The sequence below is a fragment of the Hippocampus bargibanti genome, linkage group LG17, assembly GCF_051943395.1.
Source record: "Hippocampus bargibanti isolate YZ-2025 linkage group LG17, ASM5194339v1, whole genome shotgun sequence".
Classification (NCBI taxonomy): domain Eukaryota; kingdom Metazoa; phylum Chordata; class Actinopteri; order Syngnathiformes; family Syngnathidae; genus Hippocampus; species Hippocampus bargibanti.
Genome location: NC_142750.1, coordinates 13830491 through 13850493, shown reverse-complemented (window position 1 = coordinate 13850493; position 20003 = coordinate 13830491). Strand labels below are relative to the sequence as shown.

At 45.8% G+C, this 20003-nt stretch overlaps 2 protein-coding genes across 2 annotated transcripts; both read right to left on the bottom strand.

Annotated features, from left to right (window-relative positions):
- Positions 1 to 697: 697 nt before the first annotated feature.
- On the bottom strand, positions 698 to 1875 carry LOC148885888 (leukocyte cell-derived chemotaxin-2-like). The gene is made up of 4 exons (XM_089018873.1): positions 1783 to 1875; positions 1531 to 1642; positions 1290 to 1441; positions 698 to 979 (listed from the first exon to the last, which is right to left on the bottom strand). The coding sequence occupies exons 1-4, from the start codon at positions 1823 to 1825 to the stop codon at positions 813 to 815; spliced, it is 474 nt and encodes a 157-aa protein (XP_088874999.1). The 5' UTR covers positions 1826 to 1875; the 3' UTR covers positions 698 to 812.
- Positions 1876 to 4525: 2650 nt separating this feature from the next.
- Positions 4526 to 19994, bottom strand: LOC148885887 (putative ATP-dependent RNA helicase DDX17). Its single transcript, XM_089018871.1, has 13 exons — positions 19634 to 19994; positions 19313 to 19475; positions 19117 to 19213; positions 16336 to 16469; positions 14127 to 14192; positions 11910 to 12051; positions 11539 to 11699; positions 11299 to 11471; positions 9559 to 9669; positions 9417 to 9478; positions 9284 to 9343; positions 6808 to 7041; positions 4526 to 5801 (listed from the first exon to the last, which is right to left on the bottom strand). The coding sequence occupies exons 1-13, from the start codon at positions 19681 to 19683 to the stop codon at positions 5305 to 5307; spliced, it is 1950 nt and encodes a 649-aa protein (XP_088874997.1). The 5' UTR covers positions 19684 to 19994; the 3' UTR covers positions 4526 to 5304.
- Positions 19995 to 20003: the final 9 nt, after the last annotated feature.

The following is a 20003-nucleotide window of genomic DNA, read 5'->3' as shown; positions in this document are numbered from 1 at the left end:
CGAGGCGGGGGACACCCTGAATTGGTTGCCAGCCGATCGCAGGGCACACAAAGACGTACAACAGTCACTCTCACACTCACACCGAGGGACAAATTAGAGTGGTCAATCTGCCTGCCATGCATATTTTTGGAGTGTGGGAGGAAACCGGAGGACCCGGAGAAAACCCACGCAGGTCCGGGGAGAACATGCAAACTCCACACAGGGAGGCCGGACCGGGACGTGAACCGGCGACCTCTGCACTGTGAAGACGGTGTGCTAACCACTCGACTACTGGGCCGCGGTGTGTGTGTGTGTGTGTGTGTGTGTGTGTGTGTGTGTGTGTGTGTGTGTGTGTGTGTGTGTGTGTGTTTGACTTCTCGTACGACGATGAGCGCAGCGGTTGCTCTGTGTGCTCTGTGTGTTTTAATCAGTGGCGGTTATAAGCACTCCTGGCGCGACCATTCAGGGTCAGGTCAATGTTTGTCACACCCTGTCAGTTTTGTTTCACCTTGTCATGTTTTATTCGTGGTTTTGTTTTCTACTTTGGACATTTCTGTTCTGACGACTTTGTTGTTTGAGATTTTGTTGCTGCTGGCTTTATTCAATACAATTTGGCTCCTCCCCCCCGCCTGCATTTTTGGGGTTGCAAATCGTGACATACTGTATTCTTGAGACATGGTTTGTACGCAACACTAAATGAGATGAAACTAACAACAAAGACATTTTGAAACCGCTTTTATTTTCGATTTTGCAAGTCACAAAATTAGTCGTAATTCAATCGTTAAACATTGTGCCGTGTTCAATCGCCACTGTTTCAGCCCACCCTCCCATTCTCAAAAGTATTTTGTGGGGTTGCTCCTGTCACACATCTGCACGTGTACATGCGAGGTGATTCCCGGGTAGACTGTCTGCATGGGCATCATGATGCCCAGACGTTCACCCTTTCTCACTTGTCCTGACGTCTTGTCCGGGTTCACATAGAAGAGTTTGACACAAAGATCTGCACGGAGGAGATGGGTGAAATTTAATCATAATCATCATCATCATAATAATACGCGATATTTATAAGAACCTTCCAAAAGTCTCAAGGAGACTTTACAGCCACAGGATAACTTTTTTCCAGCCAAACACGCCAGCGTTCACTCAACCCGCAAGTAACACACGCTCATAACTCAAATCTAAAATGTGGTCAGTAAACGACAACGCAATGTAAATAAGATATCATGATAATGAAGTCCGTATTTCCACTTAACTACAACACAGGATTGACATTTTTCACCTCTGTGTGTCGATGTGAGTGCAATGCTGACCTTGTCCCCGGATTTCAAGACCTTTGTTGATGGCCGCCTTCTTGGGGTCATTGTAGACAATGACTTGCCGAGTGATGGTGGCATCAAATGGAGCATAGACCTCTGAGCCATCCTGACAAATTATGTCCAAACCTTGGTGAGTCCTACTCCCACTGGACACAGGTACAAACACACACACACACACACACGCGTCAACAAATCAACTCTCATCAGGCTAAATTGCCGGGTCCAAACACCTTACCGCGGGGCGCCGTAGTAGCCTTGACCAAAAATATCAGATGTTCTCCTGCTGTTTAAGGGATTCCCCTGGCATAGCTGGCCAAAGGTCACTCCTTCGCAAACATATACCGTTGCTGCACACACCGGAGAGGGGACACAGAGAGAGAAAGAGAGAGTAGATAGAGAGGGAGACGAAGACAACGACAGAGAGAGCGAGGCTTAGCAAGTGAGCGGGCAGATGAAGGTTTTGAAAAGCACCTGATAAAGTCCTCACCCAGCAGAGCTGCGAGCAGAGTAATGGTCTTCATCATCTTCATCACCACGACTCCACCTGGACCTCCAGTCAGCTTTTATCTGTTGCACGACGACGCCAAGGGGTGGGGTGTGTGGGTGTGGGGTAGGACGGGCAGACCCGCCCTTATTGTAACATTACCAAAATTCCAGTTTGGCACAAAGTTGTTCAGTCAACAAATTGCACGCTACGCCCACAGGGGAGACACTCAAGCGCTTTATTTGGACATTTTGTTTTTGCAAATCGGTCCGCATGTGGACTTTCAAAGTTCTTGTTGAGCAAGAACTTAAAGTCTTATCAGTTAGCGCATGCAAAAGCAAACAAACAAAAAAACAAACTGATGGTAGCTGAAAGAATAAAGATTATACGGTTTTAGGAACCCCAAATTTTATTCTCCACGTTGCTGAGTGGAGGTGCGGAGGAAGTGGGCCTCAAGGTTGTGGGCCAACTCAAAACTATTAAAAAAAAAACAAATAATCAACCTATTTCTCTCATCACTTTTAACAACAAGCCATGACATATCAATTTTTAATCAATCAGAAGTTGCTTCTGGTTGCCATCTGAGCAGTGGCGGGTGTGGATTTTATCACCAGGCCTTCAGTAGTGCTACGTCTGAATACATCCAGACTGAAAAAAGTGCGGTGTGATTTACTCCGCGTCCACTAGAGGGTACCATTAGCCAGGAAATAACTGACCTACCTGAATGATGTCCATTTTTTTCTGGAAAAGTCCATCTTTAGCATGAATCTCAAACCAAATCAATTTCTTCTCCTCCTTCAGCCAATGTGGGTTGACAAAACCGCTATTAAATGAACACAACAATATATTTGCTTATGCAGCTCGCCACAGATACGGTGTGCTAGCTCCGGCCGGTATGCTCTTATCACTAGCAGCGACTAATACTATGATTGGCTAGTGACTTGCCAATCATGTTCCTAGCCACTCAGTTTGGGAAAAATCTGAGGTTTCCAGCACCCTTAGCAGGCCTTGGGTCGCCAACTCCAAATCTGATTGGTTAAAGCAACAGCTTCATCGACATTTATTTTTACACTCAGCGGCCTGCTGAACGGATTGCGAATGAGTCAATTTGACCCCGGAAACAAATGATGGCTGAAATGTGATTGGGTAAATGCTTAAATATGAAAGCACACATCAGGAAGCGGCGCAACAGAGGAACAGTCATGAAAGGAAGCTGAAAGACAATTTGGAATTATTTAATCATAATTCATTGCAAAACATATATATTTATATATACCTATTAAGTCTCCCGATTTTGACCACAATACTCACGGCTCACGACGAGAGAGCCAAATCTCCCAGTTTCCAAACAATGTGTTTTTTTGCCGCTCTCGTTTCCACCGTTATGTAACAATACCATTCGTCCCCATTTGGAAAGTGACCAAATTGCGAATAACCTCAATCGCCGTTATTATCTGCTGGCACTCGAAAATAGCTCGTGTAGCCGTGCGCGTGATTTCATACGTAGCGGCGAGAGTCCGAATCGTCATGCAAAAAAAAAAAAACAAAGATATGAATATAAATTTCGATCAGGTTAGCGAACTAAATATTCTTGGAAAAGAGCAAGCGATCGTGGAGTATCATTTGCATTTTATTCAATATGTTTTCTCCGGGTCCTCCGGTTTCCTGCCACACTCCAAAAACATGAATGGCAGCAGTGACGTGCGGTGAGGTTCATGGCTGGTGAGGCACTGACGTCATCGATGACGTCACCGCTCGTCTCTACTTCGTATTTGAACGGTAAATGTGAAATTTCAGCGATTTGGAAAAAAATCCTACAACGGTGAAGTTAAATGGACAAGAACTTTAAAGTACAAATCACTAAATACATCTAACTGTTTAATTAATTTTTTTCATTTGATATTTCCATGATGACAGGTGAGCCTCCACTGACTGTACGTCACTGAATGGCAGGCAGATTGACCACTCCAAATTGTCCCTAGGCGCGAGTGTGAGAGTGAGCGTGTATGTCTACGTGTGCCCTGCGATTGGCTGGCAACCAATTCAGGTTGTCCCCACTCCCCCGCCTCGCTGCCCGAAGACAGCTGAGCTAGGCTCCGGCACCCCCAATGAGAAATAAGCGGTATGGAAAATGGACGGATGGACGTTGCGAAACACAATAAAACTGCACATGTGGAATTAGTAAATAGTCGATCGACAAACGAAAAAAGTCATCAAACACATTCTTCAACGGGAGTCAAGACGACTCCTCACTCACTCTGTGTACTGATGGGTGCCAAGATGAACACCGATGCAGTGTTTCAATTCCAGTTAGTACAGAGTTGTGCAAGGAGAGCAATTTGGGATTACGTAAAAGACCACAAGCAATTGTATAAAGCAACTATTGACACAATACAGACAGTTGATTTGGAGGGTGAAAAAAAACCCAAAATACATTATTATTCTAATTGAATGTATAAACAGTGAAAGCATTTGTTTTATTTACACATTTGTAACGCTCACATTATTTTTTTACTCACACACAAAGAGTCGCAAGTACCAAAATATCCCGATTCACGATATCTGAAATTTCGCATGCATGTTTATAGGCCAGCAGAGAAGACAGTCCGCCACTGCATCTGATGGGCTGCCTGTCCTCAAGCTGGAAGAGGACAATTTGTTAAGCAGAATGATGAAACCCCAACACATGACAATGTTTTTTCCCCCCTAACCTTTCATGGAAAAAACAAAGATTGCGACAGTGTGACACAACTAAGAGCTTTAATCGGTGTCAAAAATTCTACAAGGATAAACATCGCTGCTACAAAGCTTTGACCACACAGTTTAGTCATCAAACTTCTGAGAATTAAAAGAAAACAAACACACCCCATAAAAGTTTTGACATGCTAAATGAAACACTACAAAGTAAGACTTTTTTTTTTCTTTTAAAGCATGACGTTTCCAACCAACTAAATATCTGCAGTGCTCCCTATCGCAGAAGACATTTTTGAATCACCTTTAGTCAAAAAGAGTGAGCAAACGTGACAATAGAATGCTTTGTCTGTGTGTATTGTACAAAATATACTTACATAGCGCCTTCCGCTTCAAATTGTTTGCATGTGGACTTAACCATAATGCAAAACGGTGAATGTGAATAGCTAAGTTTGTCAAAAATATGCTTTTGTAACATCTGACGGCATATTTCTTCTTTGCCAGTTTTGCATACCAGTATTTCACTCGTTGCAAGCATCCCCCCCCCTCCATAGAATTCTTAATGTGTCACCGGTTATGAAAAGTTGATCTAAAAATGACAAATATGTACCGCAAAAGTAGCATCACATTTGAATGGTTCAGAAGTTTACGATGTTGACTTGTACTTATAAATCTTGCCAAGACAAATATTTCCTCTACTAACGGCAGATAATTATTCCCATAAAAAAGAATCATAATAGCTTTGTTTTTTCCAAGACCGGTTAAGTCTCCTTTTATCAAATTAAATCAGCATGTCGAGTGGCTACCTCGTGATGACGCGCGGCCGGGTGCGGTTTACTCTGTACCGGGCGGGGGAGGGGGCGGGGGTGAAGGTGGCGGAGGCTGAGGATACTGGAAGGACGGGTTGCCCATCAGGACTACTGGGGGCAGGGGCGGGTTGAACAGCTGGGCCATGAGAGGCTGGGGTCCTAACAAGAGGGGTGGGACCGGTACCACATCACATCCCACAGCTGAGGAGCCCCCCCTGGGAGCGCTGTACTGGCTTGTACTACTGCCACCACTCTGACTACTATCCTTTTGGTGTGAGCTGGAGTCGGAAGCGTAGCCGTGACCTCCGTTCCTGCTGCTGCGATCCCTGTGAGACGAGGAAGAGGGCGAAGAGAGGAAGCGGTTCCCATCCCGGCCGCTTGAGCCTCGACTGTCGCGGGAATCGCGGATGATACTGCTGGAACTACCGCCACCAACGGAGCGCATTCGCCGCTCGCACTCGTCTTGGTACATCAGGTTGGGATTGTTGGAACTGGAGCTGCCTCGGAAGCGGGGGTGGCCACCTTGGAGAAGGAAAGGAATCATGCCGTTAGTACGGCGATCATAACGTTACGTCTGCGAAACAAACCATCGATGAAAAGGTGTCTTTCATTCGTCTGTACTTCTTTGAACATTTCACATCTCATCCGAAGAGCTTCGTCAGCGAACCAAAGTGGTGCTGAAGAAACCTTTTCGTCGAGACAACTATTGAAAATACAGTGATACCTCGGTTTACGAACCCCTTGGCTGACGAACTTTTCGGTTTACGAACGTTACATTGATGAAAATTTTACCTTGGCATACCAACTTCTTTCTGAGCTGTCTCAATGAGTGATGTGGCAAAAAGGGCAGCCGCCTGTTTTTGCCCTCTATTCCTCGCCCCCAGTGTTCGGTTAAAGCCACGTGATTGGTCAAGAACGCAGCAGTGAGGGCAGGTGGTTTAAACATTCAAGAGACAGGCAGACGACAGTGACAGAGTTTCAACTTTGATAGTTCAAAGGCAGAGTGTAGACTGCAAGGTTAAAATATCCCATCAATCAGGCTCCACAAACAACGCGCACAAGCCATCTGTACACTTGATGCAAAAAGCTATCGACCCAGCTAAACAGAACACAATTGATGAGGAACTGGATAAAATTATCACAGAGAAAGCATTCATTCCTCAAGATGGTGAAAGGTGACGTTCCTCATCAAGTGTTGAATGCTGATGAAAGCGGCCACTCCATTCCATCAAGCCATCAACGACCATCACAAAGGTCAATAAAACCACTTTATTATACAATACAGTTTATTTCTTTCATCATAATACCGTAGAACATTTATTATACATAAAATAAGGTATATTTTGTGTAGTTTTAAGGCTTAGAAAATTAGAAAGACGAAAATTATGTTTTATGGGGACCTGGGAACGGATTATTCTCATTTGAAGGGTTTCCTATGGGAAATCCACTTCTGGCCTTACACACTCTGTCTGGGAAGCAATTAAGTTCGTAAGCCAAGGTATCACTGTATTCCAAGAACATCCCTCACCTCCACCTCCTCCACGTCCAGTGTCCACCAGCTGCAGCAGTTTGGGATTGATGTCCTGCCTGGCCTCCTCCAGAACCCGGATCAGATCACGAGCCTGGCGGAGGTTCCCCGGGGTAAAGAAAGTGTAGGCGGTGCCTTTGTTGTTGCTGCGGGCCGTGCGTCCGATGCGGTGGATGTAATCTTCCGAGGAATTGGGGTAGTCATAGTTGATGACAAACTTCACATCCTCCACGTCTTTTGGTCACTCAGAGGAATCGCAAGGAGCCGAACGGGGTCAGTGCGATGGAAGAAGTTAGGCAAGGGGGAAACAGAAAAATACGACGTCACGACAAAATCATTGCGTTGCCTATGACAACTTTTAGGCTTTTCACGTAGTCCGACTCACTCGGATGCACTTACAGTTTTCTTTTGTACAAAATACACCTATGTGGCACTCACTACTTACCACGAGTCAAGACTTGGACAAATAAAATATATGGAGCTATAAATCGGCCAATTTGTTTCACTACGGCATTGTGGAAGCTGTATAATTTGGATTAACATTCAGTGTGCCATTTCAGAGCTTCCCAAACCAGGAAGATGTTATTATGAGTCAGGCATTTGATATAAAAAAAAAACAACGCGTAAATCCATAAATTCTGCGGCAAAATTGATTTTTGCGCGGTACACAAGTGGCATAATCACGCCGCCAGAGGTCATATTGATTAAAAACAGTGACAAAAAAAGTACAATTGCAGCGGGGGGTGAGTTTCTAATGACAGATGGCTCAAAGGAAGCATCACGTTGAAGTTGACGTTGGATGGAGGAGGGGGGTGAGGGGGGAGTGAAAGAGGGCAGGCGATACTTACTTACCCGCCCGAGGCTCTATCAGAAATAATGTAATTACGTATTATATTCCATTATCACAGGATACATGACTAACCCCAATCTAAAAGCTCTCACCAGTCCTGAGAGGTCAGCAAACAAAGAAGTGGAGAATGTGGACGGAGCGCATTCTCCCACTTGTTGTCACATGGCCCTCGCGCTAACAATCGAGAAAAACTACATTATACCATTTTGGCTTCTGTAATGTCACTCTAGCCAAGTTGGCCAGAGGGATTGTACTAAAGACAACAATTTAGTTGGGGAATATTCTTCGCGCACCTAAATGTAACGAATAGACGAGGGATGGGGGCAGCCATTGCATAAAAATAGAATGGCTGCCCAGTAAAAAAGTGACACATTTCCCTAAAAGTCTCAATTCCCCGCTTCCTACTCAGATTAGATAGGCTCAGGGACAAGAAATAGCTATGAGTTTGCCCCATAAGTCGCATTCAGCAGGTGGCTTGTGGACAAGTAAGACTCGTCAGCACAAGTCTGGCTTGACGCCATACAAATAATGATTACGCAATAGGGGAAGGACTAGAAATGACAGGGGGCGGAGCTAAAGTTACAATCTGCAAATGAACGAAAGCATATAGCAATGACACATAACAGGTAGAAGAAGAAGAAGAAGAAGAAAGACGTTGAGCTGATGTGTGGAAGAGGGAGGAAGGAAGGCGGACAAACAATTACAGAGAGGTGACTCCTCCAGGCCAGGACTCCTGGCAGCCAGGACCAGACATGACGTCCGCGCAGAGGGAGAGGCCGGCCGCCACAGCCAGTGGTGGTGGTGGTGGTGGTGGCGGCGGCGGTGGGGGTGCTTGGGGGGCTGAACCGTTGGGGCGGGCGGGCGCGCAGCCGTCCACGGGCGGGCGACTCTGGCTCCGATCCACCCTCAGCTCCCGGTGGATGAGTCGCGGTTCCCGTGACGCACCACAATGTCGCTTGGCATCGCCGGCGCCAACTGACAGCTGATTGTTGGGTCACAGTCGTGCTCGATTGCCGGTTGCGGCGCCCCCAATCAGTGTGGTGCGCCACTTGGACGACGGCGCGGCTGAGGGAAGCCCACCCGGACAGCCCAGCAGCCCCCCACGCTTGCCCCTCCTCCTGCACCCTCTCCAGTCAGCCAGGCGGTCGGCGTCCTGGCAAAGGGGGGGGGGGGGGAGGAGCATTGTGTGCTTTGTGGGCTCAGGGGTGGCTGTGTGGGGACCGATTAATCGGGCCGTCTCTCTCCCAAAAGTTGGCTTTCGATTAGTCATGCCTAGGTCCGGCTGCAGGCTCCCGAGGGCCTGTGTACTTCTAGTTGGCAGAAGAAAGACTTGGAAACAAACAAAAATAAATAAAATGAAAAGAAAACAAAATAAACATAGAATTAGGTTCAGGCTCCATCTGGATGACGAGTCTCACCTCCTAAAGACACCTTACATTCATCTCTAAAGGTCTTCGCTTGACTGCAAACATGATTTGCTTCGTAGATGCGCACCGATCCCAGAAGCAAAGCATCATTTGTCTTCATCAACTAAGAGAGCGCTATGTGCAAGTGCCTTACTCTTGACCCTACGCAAGGAAACAGTTTGTGTATAGTGCGAGTGACGTTGCGGCACTCAGGACATACCCAAACCCCGAGAAGCCACATCAGTAGCGATGAGGATTGGAGCTTTGCCACTGCGAAACTCTTGAAACACAAAAAGAGAGAATTCAAATGCAGTTCGCTCCGTTGTGACCGTTTGTGTGTGTGTTTGTGGTACCTGTCAACACCCAGTCCCGCTCTGGCTGGCTCTTGTCACCATGGATGCACATTGCTGGCCACCTGTGGAAATAAATAAATACATAAATCATAAATCAGTCGGTCACTTAACCGAGAGTTCCTCAGCGCCCTCCTCAGCTCACCCATCACGCCTCATCCTACGTGTGAGGTCATCACACCGCTTCTTGGTCTCAACAAAGATGATAGTCTTGTTCTCTTTCTCAGCCATAATTTCTTCCATCAACTGTACCAACCTGACATCAATAAATAATAATAATACATTTAATTTACGAGCGCCTTTCTGAACACCCAAGGACACTTTACAATAAAAACAATACATAAAACAATAAATAATAAAACTAGACCACAAAAGCAAGTTTAAACAGATGGGTTTTCAGGTGAGATTTAAAAGTAGGAAGGGAGTCAATGTTACGGATGTTAGGCGGAAGTGAGTTCCAGAGTTTTGGAGCGGAGCGGCTGAAAGCTCTGCACCCCATCGTTGTGAGACGGGCAGAGGGAGGAAGAGGATCTGATTGATTTGAAGTCGGTCAGACAGATAGGGGAGGGCAAGGTTATGGATGACTTTAAATGTAAACAGAATTATTTTGAATTCAATACAAAGTTTAACAGAGAGCCAGTGGAGCTGCTGGAGGACAGGGGTGATGTGGTGAAAGGAGGGGGTTCTAGTGATGATCCGGGAATTTTGAGGAATTTTGGACTAGGTGGCGTTTATGGAGACATTTTTGATTGACCTCGAAAAAAAGTGAATTACAATAATAGATACGGGAGGTGACGAGACTGTGGATGAGGAGATAGCAGTGGTGTGAGGGGTGAGAGAGGGACGGACACGATTGATATTACGGAGGTGGAAATATGCAGACCGAGTGATGTTATTTATATGGGAGTGAAAAGATAGTGAGCAATCGAGGATGACACCCAGGCTCTTGACCAGAAGGGCGGGGGGCACGGTAGAACTGTCAATGGTGAGAGAGAAACGGTTTGCTTTGCGAAGGGTGGATTTTGTACAGACAAGAAGAAGTTCCGTTTTTTCGCTGTTTAGTTTGACAAAGTTATGAGAAAACCAGGATTTAATTTCTGAGAGGCAAAGTGTAAGGGATGCAGGTGGAAGAGAGGCGTCGGGTTTACTGGAGAGGTAGAGCTGGGTGTCATCCGCGAAGCAGTGAAAGTGAATGCCAAAATTGCGGAAGATATCACCAAGGGGAAGAAGGTATATAATAAAGAGAAGGGGCCCCAGGACAGACCCTTGGGGTCACACCAGAAGACACAGGGGAGGACCGTGAAGTGAATGAGTTAATTTGGATAAACTGTGAGCGGCCAGTGAGGTAAGAGTGAAACCAGCTAAGTGGGGTGTGTGTGACGCCCAGAGTGGAAAGTCGGTTGAGCAGGATGGGGTCAGAAATGGTGTCAAATAGATCAAGAAGCGTGAGAATAGAGAGGGAACCGGTGTCTGCTGCTATGAGAAGATCATTATACTCAATAAATAAATACAATACAATACATATTGATTTATATAGCGCTTCAACAACAGCTGAAGCTGTAACAAAGTGCTTAACATGGACAGCTATCATATACGGGAAAAATAAAGCAGTCACAAAGATAGTAGAAAGCACCAGGGAGTAAAACCAAGATCAAGTCGGAATCACGCTGAGCAATAAGATCCTGAAAATAACTAACATGTATAGGGAGCCAGTGAAGGGATGCTAGAGTAGGAGTTATATGCTCCCTCTTACGTGTACCAGTCAAGAGTCGAGCAGCACATAAATGATTATTTTAAAAAAACAAGTAAATCAAATAAAATAAAGATAAATGATTACAAATAAGATGTCACCAGGTGTGCAAATGCAACAAAGTACCGTACTTACTTGTTGACCTTTTCACTATCCATGCACACATCAACGATCTGAAGGATGTTGTGGTTCGCGCTCAACTCGAGTGCGCCCACATTGATCTGCACGTAGTCTTTGAGGAAGTCTTCAGCAAGTTGACGCACCTCTTTTGGCCAGGTGGCGCTCCACATCAACGTCTGTCTATCGGGCTGGACGTGCGCAATTTATTGCAGTTGAGAAACGGCATCAAAAACGTTTGCTACTGGCATTAATTACCCTGATCTGGTCCACAATTTTGCGAATCTGAGGTTCAAATCCCATGTCCAGCATGCGGTCAGCTTCATCCAAAACTAAATATGTGCAACGCCGCAGGTTTGTCTTGCCTGCCTCAAGAAAGTCAATCAGACGACCCGGAGTGGCGATGCAAATTTCCACCCCTGGGAGAGTGAAAAGGGGGAAACAAAAAAAAAAAATGACAGGAAAATATAAGGTGGAAGTGAATCGAAAAATGTTCAAGCCCATAAATTCAGACGTGAACTGTTCTCAGGGGGGAAATACATTCAATGAAAATCTGGGAATACATTTTCGTCATCAAGTTAATACCGATAGAATGCGGATACAAATATTCAAGGGTCAATAGTGCAAACCTCTCTCCAGATCTCGGATCTGGGGTCCTTTGGGAGCACCACCGTACACACAAGTGGTTTTAATGCGAGATGATTTCCCATAATCGGACGCCACCTGCTGGACCTGCTGCGCCAGTTCTCTTGTGGGGGCCAGAACCAAGCACTACAGAGAGGATGGATAGAATAGCATAAGGCAGTGCTTGTTCCTCACCCGAGCCAGAGCACACACTATGCATTTTCAGGGATGCATCTGGGAAATTTAAAAAGTGGTCCAGTTTCTGGAAAGGGGGTCAAATTCTAAAATTGATGGGGCCCGATTTAACCAGATTGCCAAAGTATAGTAAACTGAACGAAATAAACCAAAATACATTCATTGGAGCATATTTCTAATTTGCAAATGAAAAAAACAACATTTGAATACAATTTATGTTTCTAATATATCAACAATCAATCCTGTGCTATTAATATATTCTACATTACATGACAGAAAAGACAAAGACAACAGATTTAGCACAATATTTCTTACTAGTGTCTACTTCAACAAATGTCTTTGCTTGGAACATTTCCAATGTGCTGCAACAGCTCTGACGTCATTGCCAATATCCATTAAATTTGAATCATTAGTAGCAGTTTGCTGCAACAAATTGTCACAACCCTCTGCAGACTTATTCGATTGTTTCTTAAAAAAAAACGAGACTGTGTTTGTGTGCTGCCTGTTTTTATTGTCTTGAAGAGTTTTACTCCTGTTCTCACACTTCATCTTGAAAACATCCGCCATGTTCAATTTAAATATCGAATATAAAATGGGCTTATGAACGCTTTAGCTCACAAACTTTTCGCCTTACGAACATTACATTCGCGAGACTATAATCTTGGCATACAAACCAGTGTTCGGCGGACGAAGCAAACCACACAGCGCCACGGTGGCTGGCGGACTAGTTTTCGGCGGATGAACACCAAACCACACGGTCGAACAACGCCACGGTGGGTAGTAAACTAGTTTTCCACACCGCCTTTGAGTGCACACGTGGTTTACTATCGCGTGGAGTACTTTTGCAATTATGGGACCGAACAGCACCCCACCACAGGCTAGTGTTAAGCCGAGGAGGACACAAAAGGAAATTACGGTCGCACAGAAGGAGATCATCGAAAAACACGAATGAGGTGTGCGTTTGTGTGACTTAGCATCCCAGTTCCAGTATGCTAAGTCGACCATTGCTACGTGTGGCTAAGGGAGTTTCTGTGTTGTCTAAGCAACGGTCTCAGGCAATAGAAGCGGTTGAAAAACTTCTGTTGATTTGGATTAACGAAAAGCAGATAGCTAGCAGGGAACATTGTGAGTGAGAAAGCACGGCAACTTCACTTGGATATCATCAAGAGGCAACTACATCACAAAGGTCAATAAAACGACTTTACTATACTATTTCTTTAATTACAATCCAATAGCACATTTATTATACATAAAATACGGTATATTTTGTGTAGTTTTATGACTTATTTAGTAGAAAATTATGTATTATGGGGCGCTGGGAACGGATTATTGTCATTTTTAATGATTTCTTATGGGAAATCTTCTTTTCCTTTCGGCTTTTCCCTTCAAGGGGTCGCCACAGCAAATCAGTGTCCTCCATAAGGCAGACACATTTTTCACCTTGAACACACTTTCTAGGAACCAATTAAGTTTGTAAGTTATCACTGTGTTGCAATTCACCATGGGTATATGAATATTCGATTATCTCTTTCGTCAGTTTCCGGCGGATCACGAAAAAGCCAGAGATACCCTCCACCACAACTTTGGAACGCACAGAAACAAGTGCAAGGTGATTATGGCTAGAGATTGGTAACGCAAGATGGCAGATGACGAAAGTTAAAACCCGTGAAGGAAACAAACAGTTGTTTACCTAAATTTGTTTCTTTCACTATTGTAACAGAAGTATGTCATATGTGGCGGCGATCATGTAGCAAGGTGCGCTAATCATAACAGACTTGTGCTGGCGCAGTTGAGTTACAAAATTGCCCCAGTGGCTGTCAAAATGCGTAAATGGCGCAAGGGCGCAGCAAAGATGCATCCCTGAATTTTCATGACAATCACTTTGACTTGGATATTGTCTAGTGAGACAACCAATGATTTGCCAATGGTTGGGAAATCACTGCGAAGAATGCTCATTCTAACATGGTCTTATAAATCCGCAGCACATAACTGTCAGGAATTACTATTCTTTGCTTCTCCTTACGTACAATGGGCCCATCTCCACGCTCCAGATAGGGCTGATGGTTGATGTGCACAATGGATGGCAGCAGATACTGTGGACGGGAAAAAAGGGATCCAATTTGATCAATTATGAAGAACACGATCAACATTAATGACAGTGATGACTTGTGCAAATTGAACTTTTTTTTGTCATTTTTGAGCAATCTAATGTGATCCGATACAAGAGTTAGATTTCCTTCTTTCATTGAACACTTTGTTTACTATTGTGATCATTGGCGGCAGTGGTGCGGAAGAGACAATTTGGATATTATTATATTTTTTTTATGTGTTTCAGTGGAGAAAAGAGAAACAGATGTGGGTGACAGATTTGGTATACTCTGGACCAGGGGTGCTCAACACGTTGATCGCAATCTGCCAGTTGATCTCCAAGGCACTATTGGTAGATCACATGACAAGGTGATAAAATTGAGTTGTTTGGAATAAAAACTACACGTCAGCCTATTAGCCATCCCTTCACTTGATTGGTACATCGGACAATCACACAGATGACATTGCATTATTTTAAGGTACACTGCGCGCTCAAACAACGCCCCTGAGTTTTGCAAAGTTAACAAGCTAGTCGTTGGTTACATCCTAATTTTTCACTCGTTTTTTTCCCTGTTAAACGTAGGATAAGGTATAAAATTGAGTGGGACAGCTGGACCAAGTGAGAAGAAAAAAAAGGATCACTTTCATCCGGAATGGGAGGAGGACTTTATTTCACAATGTCATTTTCAAAGTGTGTTTTTCTTGTCTGCCAGTTATCAGAGTGAATGGCAAAAAAATACATACAGTAAAGTCTCGTTATATCGATATCGGATATATCAATAGTCCCGGTTATATCGATACTATTTCTATGCACGCGCGGAGAAAATTACATGCAAACAGGGTCGGATATATCGATAGTCCCGGTTATATCAATATTTTTTCAGACTCCCTTGAATATCGATATAACGAGACTTTACTGTAATTACATTGTGTTGTGCAACATATGTGGTTGCAGATGTGGTTATACATACATCAACATAAGTTGCATGAATCCTCGATATATTACTCAATAAATATAATCATACATTTCAAGGGTTCATCGATGAAAAGGTTTCTTCAGCCGTCATCTGTACTTCAGTGTTGTACGTCGGACGTTTCGCTTCTTATCCAAGAAACTTCGTCAGCAAACTAAAGTCTTACTGGTAGTTTAGGCCCTATATAGCAGTACCTTACATTGCAGGAGTTTCTGAAAAACTACAAAGAGTCCTTTGGCAACACAAAATTCCTACTTATTTCAAACCGATAAACACTTTAAGGCAAAAATTAGTGCATCCAAAAGATAGGCTGCCAAAAAAAAAACAAAGTCATGTAGTTTATTCAATACTCTGTAAGAATAAAAATTGTAAAGAGCAGTACATTGGGAAGACTCAACAAATTCTCAAAAAAAGACTTTATCAACATGGCAGGGATAATACTAGTGGGCCTCAATGGGCAGTACATTTGCACCTAAAAGCTAGCAACCACTCATTTGACAACAATGAGGTTAAAATCTTAGCGAAAGAACATAGATGGTTTGAAAGGGGAGTAAAAGAAGCGATTTTCATAAAACAACTAAATCCTTCATTAAACCGGTTTGGTGGGGTGAGGTTCAATTTGGATCGTTCATACAATAGCCTGCTTAGGCAACATAGGATTAGTAATACTGAGGAGGTGATACCGGTCGAGGTGGGGCAATCAGGCTAGTCGTTAGTCAGGACAATAGGAACTATCAGTGGGGCTGCAGGGAGTAGTACTCTGCTCCCCCCATCCTGAGAGCAGGGACCAATCATAGCAGAGTCCGGCACCGCCATGTCTGGGCAGTAGGGATATATATATATATAGGACCTAAACTACCAGTAAGACTTTAGTTTGCTGACGAAGTTTCTTGGATAAGAAGCGAAACGTCCGACACCTTCAAAGAAGTACAGATGACGGCTGAAGAAAACTTTTCATCGATGGACCACTCCTGTACGGCTGAGAGCTGACAGAGACGTATTTCAAGGGTTCATATAATGGGTAGCTCATTTTGACTTGGTCATTTCAAAAGTAGCTCCCATGATGAAAAAGTGTGAGCACCCCTACTCTGGACTGTTGGCCGGACTATTGCAGGGCTCAGATAGCCAAACAATTGACACTAACATGCATGCCTAATTAAAAGATATATCTTACCGACAGAGTCTTCCCCGAGCCAGTCTGCGCAATTCCCACCATGTCTCTCCCGCTGAGGGCTAAAGGGAATCCTTGAGCCTGGATGGCGGTTGGCTCCTTGAAATTTTGCTGCATCAAGACATCCAGTACATATTCTAAACGGAAAAGAGACATGCTTTGTCATGACTATTTTGCTAAAAAATAAATTTTTTTTTTCTTTACTTTTACTTTGCATGAATTTAATTTGTCTCCTATGAAAACATGAGTACCAAGGGGGTTAGTATTGTTACATAAGTACAGAGTGAGAATACTTTTGCCACCGCCATCCATTTATCTTCTGCCACTTATCTGGGGTCGGGTCGCGGGGGCAGCAGCTTCAGTAGGGATGCCCAGACTTCCCTCTCCCCAGCCACTTCTTCCAGCTCATCCTGGCGGATCCCGAGGCGTTCCCAGGCCAGCTGGGAGACATAGTCTCTCCAGCGTCCCCGGGGTCTCCTGCCAGTGGGGCTCCGCTCGGAACACCTCACCAGGGAGGCATCCAGGGGGCATCCTAATCAGATGCCCGAGCCACCTCATCTGGCTCCTCTCTATGTAGAGGAGAAGCGGCTCGACTCTGAGCCTCTCCCGGGGGACCAAGCTTCAAACCTTATCTCTAAGGGAGAGCCCGGACACCCTACGGAGAAAGTTCATTTCGGCTGCTTGGACCCGGGATCTCGTTCTTACGGTCACAACCCATAGCTCGTGACCATAGATGGGGGTTGGGATGTAGATCGACCGGTAAATAGAGAGCTTTGCTTTTTGGCTCAGCTCCTTCTTCACCACGACAAATCGGTACAAAGTCCGCATCACAGCAGACGCCGCACCGATCCGCCTATCGACCTCTCGCTCGCTCAGACCCTCATTCGTGAACAAGACTCGCAGATACTTAAACTCCTCCACTTGAGCCAAGATCTCCTCCCCTACCCTGAGAGGGCATTCCACCCTTTTCCGACTGAGAACCATTGTCTTAGTTTGGAGGTGCTGATTCTCACCCCAACCGCTTCACATTCGGCTGCGAAACGCTCGAGAGAGAGTTGGAGAGCTCCGCTTGAAGGCCCCAACAGTACCACGTCATCTGCAAAAAGCAGAGATGCTATACTGAGGCCTCAAAAACGGAAACCTTCAACGCTTCGGCTGTCCATAAAGGTTATGAACAGAATCGGTGACAAAGGGCAGCCTTGGTGGAGCCCACCCTCACTGGAAACGATTCCAACTTACTGCCGGCAATGCGAACCAGACTCTGACATCGGTCGTATAGGGACCGAACGGCCCGTATCAGGCGCTCCTGTACCCCATACTCCCGAAGCACCCTCCACAGAACTCCACGAGGGACACGGTCAAACGCTTTCACCAAGTACACAAAGCACATGTAGACTGGTTGGGCGAATTCCCATGCACCCTCGAGGACCCTGCTAAGGGTGTAGCGCTGGTCCACTGTTCCGTGGCCGGGACGAAAACCACACTGCTCCTCCACAATCTGAGGCTCGACTTTCCGACGGACCCGCCCCTCTAGAACACCTCAAGAGACATTTCCAGGGAAGCCTTTCCACCGAGGAGCTTTTAACCACCTCGGTGACTTCAACCACAGAGATCGGAGAGCCCACCTCAGAGTCCCCAGACACTGCTTCCTCCAAGAAAGACGTGTTGGTGGAGTTGAGGAGGTCTTCGAAGTACTCTGCCCACCGGTTCGCGACGTCTCGAGTCGAGGTCTGCAGCGCCCCATCCTCACTGTACACAGTGTTGTGGTGCACTGCTTTCCCCTCCTGAGACGCTGGATGTTGGACCAGAATTTCCTCGAAGCGGTCCGGAAGTCGGCTTCCATGGCCTCATCGAATTCTTCCCATGCCCGTGTCTTTGCCTCGGCGACCACCGAGGCTGCATTCCGCTTGGCTATTCGTTATCTGTCAGCTGTCTCAGGGGTCCCACAGGCCATCTAGCCAAAACATGAAGCCGCAAACCGATGATACAACTACGAAGTCAATCATTGAACTGCGACCAAGGGTGTCCTGGTGCCATGTGCACATATGGACACCCTTATGTTTGAATAAAGTGTTTGTTATAGACAATCCGTGTCGAGCACAGACGTCCAATAATAAAACACCACTCGGGTTTTGACCGGGGGGGCCGTTCCTCCCAATCACGGCCCTCTCTGTCTCATTGTCATTGCCCACATGAGTATTGAAATCACCCAGCAGAACAAGGGAGTCCCCAAGGGGAGTACTCTCCAGCACACCCTCTAAGGTCTCCAAAAAGGATGGCTACACTGAAGTGCTGTTTGGTGCATATGCACAACAACAGTCAGAAGCCGTCCCCCCCACCCGAAGGCGGAGTGAAGCAACCCTTTCGTCTACCGGGGCGAAGCCCAACGTACAGGCGGCGAGCCGGGGGGCAATAAGTATGCTCTACGCCTGTCACCGTGGGCTACTCCAGAGTGAAAGAGAGTCCAACCCCTCTCGAGAAGGCTGGTACCAGAACCCAGGCTGTGTGTGGAGGCAAGCCCAACTATGTCTAGTCGGAACTTTTCGACCTCGCGCACCAGCTCGGGCTCCTCCGTGCCAAGAACTAGCTTCTGCAGTCGAGGATCGGACCGCCAGGGTCCCCGCCTTTGGTTGCCGCCCAGCTCACAGTGAACCCGACCGACCCCTCCTGCCCCTCCCATGGGGACCCACGTTTCCTCTTCGGGCTAGGCCCGACGGGGCCCCATGGGTGTAGGCCCGACCACCAGGCGCTTGCCACCTCAAGATCAGATTTGAGGATACTTACGAGGAAACTTTGCTTGATGGAATGCAGTGACCGGTTTTGGGCAGCCTGAACCCCTAATAGTTATTTCTTTCTTCTTTCTGTACTCCTCGACGTCATACTGTGGGAGTAGTGTGAGAATCCAAATGATGATGATGCTGTGGTTTAAGAGGCTCAACCTTAAATTGTAGTTGAATGAATTAATTCAGCGAAAATATACCTCAGCCATGCGTTGTACTTCCGGATGCTCGTGGTAAAAGTTCTTCTCAAATTTGGGTAGTTGGTCCAGATCCCATCTTTTCTTCCGCAAACGCTCGCCAAGATTGCTGGTTTTTTTAAACGAAGATGAGCCGCTTCTGCTGCTTGACCCGAAACGGGGACTTCTGTAACATGATGACAAAAGATAGAAACGTATTAGTCTGTATTCTTCATTAAAATCGAGACTGTGTGTTTTTGTGGTGTTGGTATCAAACGTGGAATGCGCTCAAACAAGAGATGCTGTTAGCTTTCGAGCTAAAATTGATTTAGTGAAAATTCTCACCCCCTGTCGCGACCGCGGTCTCTGTCTCGGTCTCCGTAAGAACCTCTCATTTTGGAGACTCTGTTCCTTTGTGAGAAAGAGAAGCTGTTGGGTATTCGTGAGATTTCCTTGGCCTTTCTCCCCCGAGTTAGCCCTTTCGAAAGAGCTCCAACGGGACGCACCGACTAATTTCAAGCAAAAGATGCTCTACGTGTAACACTGGTTGTGATGAAACGGGATGGCCTTACAAAGCCCCTGTTTAGGAAAACAAAAGAAGTACAAAATCGCGTATATTTGATTATACTGAAGACGTTTAGACTGGTGTTAAATTGAATTAGCAGCTACGTTGTTAGCTTAGCCATTCGGCTCGGATCAGGGGGCATGTTGATTG

What these genes read in the sequence shown, in the direction of transcription:
- LOC148885888 (XM_089018873.1), bottom strand. Translation starts at nt 1,825, where the DNA reads ATGAAGATGATGAAGACCATTACTCTGCTCGCAGCTCTGCTGG. An exon ending in GGCTACTACGGCGCCCCGCG is followed by an intron (nt 1,442 to 1,530) that starts GTAAGGTGTTTG and finishes ACCTGTGTCCAG; the next exon opens with TGGGAGTAGGACTCACCAAG. An exon ending in TCTTGAAATCCGGGGACAAG is followed by an intron (nt 980 to 1,289) that starts GTCAGCATTGCA and finishes TCCTCCGTGCAG; the next exon opens with ATCTTTGTGTCAAACTCTTC.
- LOC148885887 (XM_089018871.1), bottom strand. Translation starts at nt 19,683, where the DNA reads ATGAGAGGTTCTTACGGAGACCGAGACAGAGACCGCGGTCGCGACAGG. An exon ending in GATCCGAGATCTGGAGAGAG is followed by an intron (nt 11,700 to 11,909) that starts GTTTGCACTATT and finishes TCACTCTCCCAG; the next exon opens with GGGTGGAAATTTGCATCGCC. An exon ending in CGTAGGATGAGGCGTGATGG is followed by an intron (nt 9,479 to 9,558) that starts GTGAGCTGAGGA and finishes TTATTTCCACAG; the next exon opens with GTGGCCAGCAATGTGCATCC.